A 12,248-nucleotide genomic window follows, 5' to 3' on the forward strand; every position below is an offset into this window, starting at 1 on the left:
TGTATCACCTTTCTCCACTCCTTTGAAGGAGGATTTCTATAAACCAGAACCAAGTATTAAATGTTTTGAGAGTCAGCAAAGCACTTTAATCATACGGTCAAATAATTTGATGAATAGGGCTATTATATGTATTGTTGACTATGTGCTTCCTTGAAAGGTAATTCCTTTCAAAATAACACATTTTTATTTTGATACTATCTTCCATTTTCTACGGAAAAGTAATCAAGTATATTGAAATACATAGTAATTTGTGTACTTATGATAGGAATCCATAATACCAAACATAGTATTATTTAGTTCCATGTCTGAATTGCAGATCAGATGTCAAATTTAAGATTTCAATTGCATGAATTAAAACTATTCAAAATAGAAAATTTCGAAAGAGTGGTCAGTGCAGTACGTGACAGTTACATCATGTATTGCTTAATAGAAATATAATTGGTTGTACAGACAAGAAGAAAAGCAATACATTATTTAAATTTGTACGTATCTGAACTATAAATTGCTTCAGACATAAGGTAGGGAGAGAGAAGGAGGATGATCTGTCTTTGTTTTTAATCTCAGAATTACCATGGTGTCATAGAAAAAGAGAAGCTTGAAGTAAGGGTGTGAAACAAGAGTGATGCCAACTGGAAAAATGCAAGCAAGTGGAAAATAATTGAAAGCATTCATTATATGGAAGAGAGAGACTCAAAATTACCAATGCTGGTGGCATATCCTATGAATAGAGTTTAAGCAGACATATGAAATAGAGGTATTTAAAATAGAATATTAAGCATGATAATAATGTTGACACATTCTACTGAGGATTTCATGCTTACTTTTAAGACTACTAATGCCTTTGCAAGTTCGATCTAATGTAGACTGAAATACTACTAAGAGGCAGTGGGCAAAACTTGAACACAAGGGTTTCTCTCTGAACATCAAGAAGCATTTCTGTACTGTGCAAGTGACAGAGCACTGGCACAGATTGCCCAGGGAAGTGGTAGAGTCTCCTCCTTGGAGATCTTCAAAAGATGACGGACGCTCTGTTCTAGGTGACCATGTCTGAGCAGGGGATTGGACCAGATAGAGCCAGAGGTCCCTTCTAACCCCATCATTCTGTGATCCTGTGACCCTTGGGAGAGGCATAGTCAGCTCTTCTTTGTTATAGATCTCCTTCAAGTAGATGCATGAAGTAGTTGTTAATACATATTATTTTTTATAAAACTGATTAAAATGGGTCTGAAAATAAGTTTTTTTGAGTACTTCAGGTTGTTGTAAAGTGCCCGTAGCCACTATGCAGAAAGGTTTTGTGAACTAAACGGAATATCTCTGCTTCTTCTCAGTCTTGATGGTCCCAATGCATTGCACCACTTTGTCCTAGAGAGTATGCTGCATGAGTGACTGGAACAAGTCAGTATAGGATTCATACCATTCCAGAAGATATCTGTTCTGGAGACACTGGCTGTCTTTCAGTCTCCTGAGCACTCCAGATTTCTGCAGACGTGTTCCATAAAAGGATCTAAATCTTGCAGACTATACTGTTACTAAATTAAGCATGTGTTCTCATTCAGACATCTTGAGAATGAGCACATTCATAAAGACAGTAGAAGTTAGAGACCTTAACTTCTCAGAGGTGTATTTTACATTTTGATTATTCACCTTCAAATTTTTCCATATCTTCAGAAGCACTTAGGGTTTGTCTGCTAATATTGTTCTTAATTGTGGGTAACGAACACTTAAAATCTGACTATTGTGTTGTAGTGTGAAAGGCAAATTTTTGTCCTTTTTCAGTAATTTTTCACATTCACATCTACATTCCACTGAGAGAACATCTATCCAAGATGGAATTCCATGATCCACATGCACCTTTTCTTGGGAAATCCTGAACATTTGCAAGGTCAGGGTTGCAGGGTGGTATGAGATGGGCAAAACATCTTGAAAACCTGCAGATCAGGCAGAGATTCAGGAATTGCAGTGAGGTGCAGAGAGAAAGTTCAGGTGCAAGAGGTTGTAGAATGAGCTCCTAGGGAAGAGAGGAAACTGCAGTATGAGGGGAATGCTGGACTATTTGCTAAAACTCTGAAAGGCATGCATTTGGCTGAGAGAAGCTCTGGAAGCAGGAGCTATATAATAAACAGGTAGAGGGAGAGAACATATCAACTTTTATTTCTCTTTATTTCTTCTTTATCTACCCATGTCACTTTGAGGTTTCTTTGCTTACCCATTTTTGTGGGAACTGACTAGAAGGAAAATATTTTGGTGGGAGCACTTCAAAATTGGGGCTGCCTTGGTATACTGTGGGCAAGATCTACTTGGACTTGACCCTAGGCAACCAACTGACATGTATCCCTATATTCAGTTAGCAAGTGCTGATAGAATCGTAGAATTATAGAATGGTTTGGGTTGTAATCTTTATTCCTACCCTTTGTACTTTTCAGACATTGCCATAAGTTCTTGGGTTCCCCCATTCCTCCTTTTGGACTTAATATTTGCCTAATTATTTTCCTCAAATTGTTTAAGGTTGGTTAGAAAAAAAAAAACAGTAGACACTCAATTCATGCTGTTGCAAAGGGATTTGGACACCTAATCCATTTCTTTCTCTTTGGAAATCATAGCCTTTTTTGTACTTTAGACTGGCCTTTTTTATTTTGCATGTATTCTTTAGTTTATTTCCTTCTTAATTGTCTAGCTGTTAATTTTAATCTCCCTTTTCTGTATAATCGATTCTATAATTGTCCTAACTGTGGTTTAATCTGCAACTGATCTCACTCCTATTAAATTCAAAGGCAGTTCTATTACTGAGTTTAACATGAGCCTGATCAGCTTCTATTTTAGTAAACGACATTTTCTTGAGGAAAAAAATGTAGAGGGAAAAGTTACAAAGCTGAATAAATCCTTGAAACAAAATTATTTCATATGCTGAAGCAAATACACAACAACCTTGCCAGCAATTTATTAAGGTAATATTTTTAGAACATTTTGCCTCTCTTTCAGTAGGAGAATAACGGATTTTAAAGACCTGTCATAGAATCAAGGGCAATTATAATGTCTTTTACACTACCCTTGGATAATTCTCAAAAATGGTATGAAATATATTAGGAAATCACTACAGGAGATCTCACAGCATGTGAACAGCCACTATACTTAATTTATGTGGAAACAGCAGGATTCAATTCTCTAATATTATTGTCACTTACTTGTAAAATTGTGCTGGTGCCACACAAATTCTAAAGAATGAATTAAAAGACCAAACACATGTCATAAAATGTTTGAGATAAAAGAGAGAAGTATAAAAATCAACTCAGTGAACCCATTCACTAGGGCCTGCCTTTACTCATACTGTGAATTTTGCCTTTGCTAATAGAAGCAGGATCAAGCCCCAGGGAAAACTTGTGGAGATGTCACACTTTTGTTCATTATTATCCCTCATGTCTCTAGTCTGCCAGCAATGGAAGGTGCTTAATTTTAAGCCTATGAATAGTCCACAGAAATCAACAGAATTGTCTACTTAAAGATAATTGTGCTCTCTGAGACTAAACCCACAGTGTGGCTTATTCTCATGTTTGTCATTTTAAAGTGCCAAAATCTAATACCAAAATGCTACCAGTCTGCTCAGCACCAGTACACAGCTGCAGCAGGACCCTGTTTTTACTGCAATTTCCAGTGTGATGCGTGTGCAAAACTGGCTGATTATTGCCAAAATCAATCAGATTGAAACTGGAGGGTGTTGGGTATGTCAAGTCTTATGAAAAAAAAAAATAAAAATGCATAAGGCTTTTATTTGAAAGAAATCATTAAAATTATGATCTTGAGATAATTAAAAAAAAAATTTTTAAAAAAAAAAGCATTCAACAATTTGAATGATTCCTCTGCGGGAAAATTTTGTAAACTGAAGAAGTTGTTAAGAACTAAATTGTTTCACTGTCCCACATTCAAATAATGTATTAAAAAAAATATAAAGCATCTGGAGAGGTGATGTTTGTAATTGTTTACACAAAACAATTGCTGATATTTTTAAAAATTATTATTATTCATTCTGATTCTTTACTCTTATCTTCTTATTTGCTTAGTATTGGCAAGTAGATTGGTATAGTAAATATGAAGCTGCAACACAAAAAGAAATATATAGCATGTTCAGATATTTTATTTTAGTTTTCCTTCAGCTTAACAGAGGAGTTAAATTCTTGATCAAATGCATTTGAAATTCTTATTGCTTTCATGAGCTCAACACCTTCACTGTCATTCTTTTTCATTTCATGACTGTATGTTGTTCTGAATTTATGTATACTGGTTGTCCAGTATGGGAAAAAGTGATACTTCTTAATTATGAAACTGCTACATTTCATCAATTCAGTCAATTTTCCAAGGTGTCTTTATTTTATAAATTCAATAGAAAATTTAATTATATTTAAACAATTTAATCTAAATTCAAACATCACTCTTTACCCAGATTTTTGCCAGTACCTAAAATAGTATTTTTGCTTCTGTGCTTTGCTCTTAGAGTATATAAAGAAAGAGATACTTTTATTTCTTTTTAACAATATTTGCAAAGCACATGGCATTATTTTTTTGTTCAGGATGCTTCAGATGTTTTCACTACTACCTAACTCCCTTTTACTGACTCATTGTTCACCACTGTATGGGTTATTTTGTTGGTAATGAATTGTAAAAACATAAATAAGTTTTTGCTTAGATATATAAACAATAACCACTTCACCATTCACACAGCAAGATGATGGGGAAGGTGCAGATTGATTTCTGTGAAGATATCAAATAGTTGCACCCAGAACATAGGCTATTCAGCGACAGCTCAAGGTTGAGAGGCAATGCAATTCAAAGGGAAGCAATTTTACATCAGAACGTCAGAATGCTTCCAGTATCGCCAATTGTTGTATTATTCTAATTTGCATAATTCAGATCAGGAAAACGAAAAACCTTTTTGAACTGAACATGATATAAATAATATTTTTTTTCTGAATACTCACTTGGAAACATATTATGAGCATAATTGAATTTATTGCTATTCCCAAGAGGAATTCTTCTAGCAAGAACAAATCAGAATCACCTTAGAGACATGAAAATACTGTGTATCTGTTTTCCAAATATATCACTAAACTGCACACAAAAGAAACGAATACTTATTAATAGCAGCAAAAACACTGAATGCTAAGTATGATTGTCACAGCTCAGTACATGTGAAGTTAAAAAAAGATGTAACTGGCTAATATGAATATGTTGGTATGAAATGTGTTTTTTAAATCTGTTGACACTGATCTGATTGTGGCTACAGTGAAGTTATTAGCATAATGTATGATGATGGATAATGAGCAAAGAGTTGAAAAAATATTTAAGTAAATTAAAAGTAATGTTTTGCCAGCCTAAATATCTGTTCCTTTTTTTTTTTTTTTTTTTCTTTTTTTTTATTGTTGTTCGTTTTACTGCTGTATTTAAGAGCGTTAGTGGGTGGCAAAACTCATATGGCTTGGATCTAATTGGGGTTGTCTTACTGATTTTGGTAATGCCATGATTAGCCAGTAATCAGTGAGCTTTATGTTCAGGATCAATAGCAGCTATGCAACTGAAAAACCACAACGACCATACATACATATACAAACCTCTAAACAGTCTTCTACAAGTAAACCCAATGTTTTCTAATAAACACAGTACTGTAACAGCTACTGTGGTGGCGTATGCCCTCTTCAGACAATAGTTTTGAGTGTCCATTCACATATATTCCTCTTTGCCCAAGACTCAAGGTACCTGTTCTATCTGTACTTTCACTAATTCACAATTATTGACCCTATGCATTTACTTATTTATTTATTTATTTAAGAAACTGTAGTCATCTTGTGATTCAGCCATTTATTTTTTTTTTAATGAGTTCTACCTTTTCTGTCTTATTCACCCTGATATTCAATCACCACTGTTTACTAAAAACTAGAATTTTTATACTACAGAAAATTTGAGGGGGGGGAAAGAAACAGTTTTTGAATACAAAAACAAAAGTGCTGGAAAGGCAAACACTCGATGGTATGTACTTAGCACTGAAACAATTACATTATTTCCAATATTTATCTTAGACACCAAGATCTGCATCTTGCTTCAATCTCTGCTTTGTCATCTATATGCATGTCCTAACAATCTCAAACTCTTCCAGAGTCAGATTTGAAATTTTTCAAAGGCAAAATATGCTTCTAATTCATCTAAGCATTATAAAGATATATATCCTTTTTTCAAATGTCCTGGTTTCAACAACTCAGATTTTTTTAAATCAAAAGACATTTCTATTGGCCTAAGATGCATGATTAACATGGCCAAAACACAGCTTTTGTTTTCCCATTTTCTAGATTTGCCTTCCTATAGACATCGCTTCTCCCTCAGTTTTTCCATCTGCTGTGTACAGTACGTTTTATTTTTACTTCTTTGTTTGCATTTGTGCAGTGCTTTGTTGTGACAGCCAGCCCAGGTCTCATCTCCAGAGGAAGAAGGAAATGATTCCCTCCTCTGATGGTATTTCAGGTGCCCAGGCTCAGTTGTAGGCTTTCAGCTCACTGTTGTGCCTCTCGCATGGTCTTCCACCTGCTATGCTCTGGTCTCTGGTCCCTTTTCGGGAAAGAAAAGTCTGATCAGGGCAGAAAAGTTTTCAGATAGCCACATCTCCAGGGTAATGAAAAGAGAATATTTCAGGGGATTAGAGGGGGCTGTGCAGATCTTGCTGCAACTCTAAAAGTCCCTGGCTTAGCTGAAGCCAAGTCAGAAAACAACAACCTACATACACAGATGCTAGAGGTGGGAGAGGCGTTGCATTAAAACTGTTTGTGATCTGTCCTCCCTGACCAATCTGACTTTATTTAAAAAACAAGTCATTTTAATTTTCATCTTTGAAAAAACTAATCTTGTCTTTTTCTAGTAAAAATCTTTCAGTTTTCCTTAGGAAACAAGCTATAAGGGAAATGTCTAGATAGGTATATCTTACACGTATAGGTAGTTCAGGGTTAGAATCTGTCATTCTCTGTGAGCTAAACTTACTAGTTTATCTTAGACCCATATTACAGATAATATCTTTTATTCAGATCTTGGCCCTGAGGTCTGCCAACCTAGGATTTGTTACATTTTTACCTATGTAATAATTTTAATATCTTTCCAGTATGCCCAGGCTCTGCATTAAGTGTTGTATCCCTCACATACTACAGTTTCCTCCTCTTTAGTCCAAATGATATCTCTACTTCTCTGTTCCCTTCTGTTTAAAATGTTGCTGTTAATATTAGCTTCCCAGGTGGTTTTTATGGTCTCAGTCTTTTTTTTTTCCTCTACTAGTTCCTTCCTCTAACAGCATAGAATACAATAAAAGTGGGGAGAAAAAAAGACAATTTCATTATTCATATATTTGAAAACGAGGTGGAGGGAGGAAAATAAAAGTGAGATGACAATAAATGAGATGATTTTGAAATGTCAACATTTTTCTGAAGTTCTTTGAGTAGTTCTTAATTGTTAAGGGAGAAAAAAAAAGTGGCTGAAATGATAATATCCACATTATTATTAAATTAAATGGCTTTCTCTTTTTTTATATATATATTTTGTAGGTCCGAACATGGATTCTTACAGTGGGATATACAACTGCATTTGGTGCAATGTTTGCAAAAACATGGAGAGTTCATGCCATTTTCAAAAATGTAAAAATGAAGAAAAAGGTGAGGGGAAGTTCTCATTACTCTGTTAATACCATTATCTAACTGTTTTGTTACATGTTCTGGTTTGCTAGGTTTGCTGACTCTGTTCATCTGTCACATCTAACTATCCTGAACAGTTTGATATTTGGGCTTTCTTGATCTTCTTTAATAGTGTGAGAGTGGGAACCAAGCAGCAGCTATGACCTAAGTGCATTCTGTCCTCACTCTTGTTTGATATGTGGTTTAAGCACTCAGAAGACTTACAGATTCAGAACTCTTAGGAAATGTTTCCTGTATATCTATTTGGGATGTAGGTATTACATGCAAGTTTCTCATGGGTTGGTAGGAAAAGGCAAACAACAGTACTGCTTATGTAGATTTCTGTTTCTAATTTTGATTTGAAATTCCACAGGCTTTGTTTTTGACTGATCAAAAAGAAACCACAGTAGTTATCTCATACATTTCTAATGTAGAATATTAGAATGAGAATATAGATTCATATAGAGTATGAATGATTAGGTCTAGGCTTAGCTATAATGCAACACTTCATGTTTTTACTGTTCATTTTACTTTTCCCATGGAGCTTCTTTTTACACATAAAGTGCTTTGGTCACATGGTTTCAATTAAAAGTGAGGAAACTGAAGAATAGAAAACATGTTGATGTAAAGAGGAACATTAAGAGAAATGTGAACGAAACAGAAAAATAAAATTGCTAAAATGTAGAAGTACCAAATATACAGCTAAATATATTTACTCTAGTAAGTGGTACTTACACCCAAAATAAGTAAAACAATATCCAAAACCTCTCCAAAACTTGTTGTTGGTACGGATTTGGTTGGTTGATTGGTTGGTTGGTCTCTGTTGTTGTGATAGGGTTTTGTTGCTTTGGTTTGGATTGTGATTTATTTGTTTGCTCTCCCATCTTTGTGTGGTCATTGAAGAGCTGTAATTTGTTGCTATTGTTGCTGTTAGTACCTGTGTTATTGTTTCCACAGCTGGAATGTATAGAGAGTTACTGTCTCTGAGAGACACAACATTCTTTAGAATGAATAGAGGAAGAATTAGCTCAGTTTCTTAGAGGACTTCTGTTAGTAAGTCAAATCTTTCTCTCTACTATTCTATCAGGTCAGGTCTATTTAAATATTTGTTAATGAAATCCTAAATATTAATCAATTTATAAAATAAAGAAGAGTAAATAACTAATATCTTAAAATTAATTACAGTTCTAAGTAGAGTCTTAGAAACAGAATGCCCTGGGTGGATGCAATTGGAGACCACACTTTGTGCACTTCTGCAGAGAGCCCTCTGTAATGTATCTTTTTATGCTCCCAGAGTCTAACATGTATTTTTCAACAGTCTTAGACTTTTCACCCAAGCCTGAGCAGAAATTCACTCTCTTGAAAAACAAAATTTTATATAGCAAATATGCTTTTAGCTATATTGATACAAATCGTTGTAAATTCGTGGTTACACGAAATATTGTCAGTGCAACACATAAAATAATACTTAATGAATAAAATAAATAATAAATACTTAATAAATTTGATTGTGTTGAAAATTTTATCATTTTTACAGTATATGCTATTCCAGATAGGAATGAACAGTACTTCAATGGACTGTTACAAAGTGTTTACTTTATGTTGTTGTTGTTGTTGTTGTTTTTAAGAAAACATTTAATTTTAGAGCTACAAGTTGCAACTTCACAATAATACTCAGTGTCTGTTAATTAAACATCATCTTCAAGTTCTGCATAGTGCCTGTTCCTTGACAAGCCCGTCACAATGGCAGATTGCAATTGCTTATTTGCAACTGAAAGGTGAAAATGTTTTAAGGTCAGTAGCAGTGTAAGGAGGATAAACAGTCGTTTCGATGCTGACCAATGAGTTCTTTTCTTTGAGTGATTCTGGAAGCATCAAGGGTATCAGGATTATTAAATGTATTGAGATTAAGTAAAGAATACATTTGGGTCTGTGAACTGTAAAGAATGATTGTTCCACAAGCAATAATCTTGGTTTGCAGTGTTGGATATCTTGTCCAGAGCACAGGCATACATCTTCAAAAATAGCTTTCTTGAAAGAAAATGTAAAACAAATTAGCTATCTACAGTAAATACTTACTAATCATGCATTTTCTCTTTGATTTCCCGAGACAGATAAAACTGTATTTAAGAGTTGATTCAAAACCATGGCATTCTTTACTTATGGATTGTAAGACATTTCCATTTTCAGTAGATGTAGTTTACAGACAAAGAATTTTGTGTCTATTAAAGCACAGACAATACAAATTTTCACAAACAATCTCTAAACTGACAAATAAAACATGATAGCTTTTGCAAGAAAAAGAAAAAAAAAACACACACTAGTGCTTTTTGAATTAGCTGTGCCGTGTCAGAGCTGACTGCCATTTCAGTACAAGGTGTGCAAAGTTCCAAAATTGTTTAAATACTTTACCTCCTGTTCATCTGTGGTCAGTTCAGTTTCCACTTCCATATAAAAATGTTAATATAATCTTACATTATATGTATATATACAACACTTTTGCTTTTCATCCTGGATATCGTCATCGGAAAACATTCCAAACTGAGATTTTTTTTTTTTGTCACAGAAGAAAAATATTTCTCCATTGCTTTTGAAAATTTTTACTTCTTCATTTAATGGGAGTGAGTATTAAGGGAGGGAAAGAAGAATATAATAGATGAAGCTATTTATCTTCATCACATAGGGCAAGATTGCTTCTAAATTTTTGCTGAGCACCTATCTTAATGTACAACATAACTTTATGAAGAGTGAAGAAATGAGTGGATTTTTCTCTTGTTGTGAGCAAATGTATATAATTTTAAATAATAGTACACTATAGCATCATTCAAGTGTAGTGGAGAGTAGATTTAATTGATTTACCATGTCTTGAATTAGGTAAAGTTTTTTATTAACTTCTCCCAGAATTCTCTTTTGTTTTTAACCTCTTGTGAACCCACTTGCTTATCAGAAAAAAGAAATCAGAATGCCCTCCTTCTGCTATCGGGCTGTTAGCTGACACATTTCGCAAGACTCCCAAAGCTCTGTTACTACCATCTTTGATCTTACCAGGACTCAATGGAAGCAAATTAAAAACGTTTTAATTTTATTTGGATCTGAAACAGAGGGGTGGAACGGCATCAATTTTTGTTAAATGAAAATGACAAAAACAGTAGGAGGAAATATTTATTTATTTATTTATTTATTTATTATTTTTAAAGACTTTTTTTAAGATGTTAGAAAGTAGAACAGAAATTGCCTTAAAAATAAGCAAAACACTCATCAGTGAATGGTAGTTCTGTTTTTGGTAGGACCCCTTACTGTTGGTTTAGATGCCAGAACATCTGCTCAGTGTGTGGTGGGGGCTGCCTTTATGTTTTCCTGACCAGCAGAGGAGGACTGGCTGCGAGCAAGAGGAGAGAGAATAGCAGTAATGGGAAAGCATGTGGTGTGCTGGTGAAGCTAGCCTGAACCGTTTGCAGACACCAGTCCTGGTGAAATGTAAAAGGTTGTGAAGTTGTCTTTTTTTCTGGGAGCTTTGCTGTCCTTAGAGGTGCAGGTGTCAGGGGCCTTTCAAGCAGTCCTACATAGTGACAAAAAAAAACAGTACACAAAGCAGACCGTTCACTTCCGACAAAGACCAGAACATAACAAATTCAAGCCAATGTTTTTTAAAGACTCCATAAACTTTATATATTCTGCTCCTATAAAGACAAGTATTTGTCCACTTGAAGGTGAATACAATAAAGCATTATTATCTAGGCCACAGTGCTGCACAATGTGCAGTTCATATTTGAAAGCATAATACTTCACTGTTGGTATTGCTTTGGTAATCTTGTCCTACTTATAACACACTTCATTTTAGCATTGCCTATTTGCACTTCGTCCTTTAAATATGAAATCCAGGGAGGGATATTCAATATTTATTTTCCACAGAAAATTCTGTAAATGTACAGTTATTTCTACCACTGTAGACTTCTGATGGTATATATCTTTACATTGCATTATTACCAGGTATGTACTGAATATAATTGCACAAAGAGTTGCATACCAGCATCCTTGCTTAAGACTTGTGGTGCTGTAGTTTTGCCAATGCTATCCTGTTATTTGATTATATGTTGTAAGCTTTTCTCTGTTCTTAAACTTACTCTGTGATTCTACATTTCTCACAGGTTGGATAGGCTTAAAGAGCATAACAAGTTTTGAGTATGAGATGTAGTTGCTAGTTTAGTGTTAGAAAGCTAAAACAACAAGAGAAAAGTGACTTGCAGGTTTGACTTCACTTAGTTATGCCTGGCAGACTGCTGTTAGTCTATGGCAGTCTTATTTTCTTATGTTGAATCTAATGAGTCCTTAAAGACTTCTGGAGAGGGTAGTGGTGTTCATACATCTTCAAGAAAGGTGCTTGTGTGGGCTGCTGTATCAATTCTACCATGGCAAAGGAGGCCTAGCACTTGAACTGTGGGACCACAAGGCATAGAAGGGGGAGAGGGCTGAACATAAGGAATCAGATTCTCTACGAAGAGTTTTTGAAAGAACTGAATGTGGATAGAAAGAATATGGGAAATCTTGAGATTA

General features: G+C 34.6%; 1 protein-coding gene across 1 annotated transcript in view; it reads left to right on the forward strand.

Annotated features, from left to right (window-relative positions):
- GABBR2 (gamma-aminobutyric acid type B receptor subunit 2) overlaps positions 1–12,248 on the forward strand; it is a 444,892-nt gene that overhangs the window by 291,247 nt on the left and 141,397 nt on the right. The window contains exon 12 of the mRNA XM_085220593.1: positions 7,569–7,676. Coding sequence (XP_085076719.1) covers positions 7,569–7,676 — 108 coding nt within the window. The remainder of the gene's footprint in view (positions 1–7,568; positions 7,677–12,248) is intronic.

Source organism: Meleagris gallopavo, chromosome 3, assembly GCF_905368555.1.
Source record: "Meleagris gallopavo chromosome 3, MGAL_WU_HG_1.1, whole genome shotgun sequence".
NCBI classification, from domain to species: Eukaryota; Metazoa; Chordata; class Aves; order Galliformes; family Phasianidae; genus Meleagris; species Meleagris gallopavo.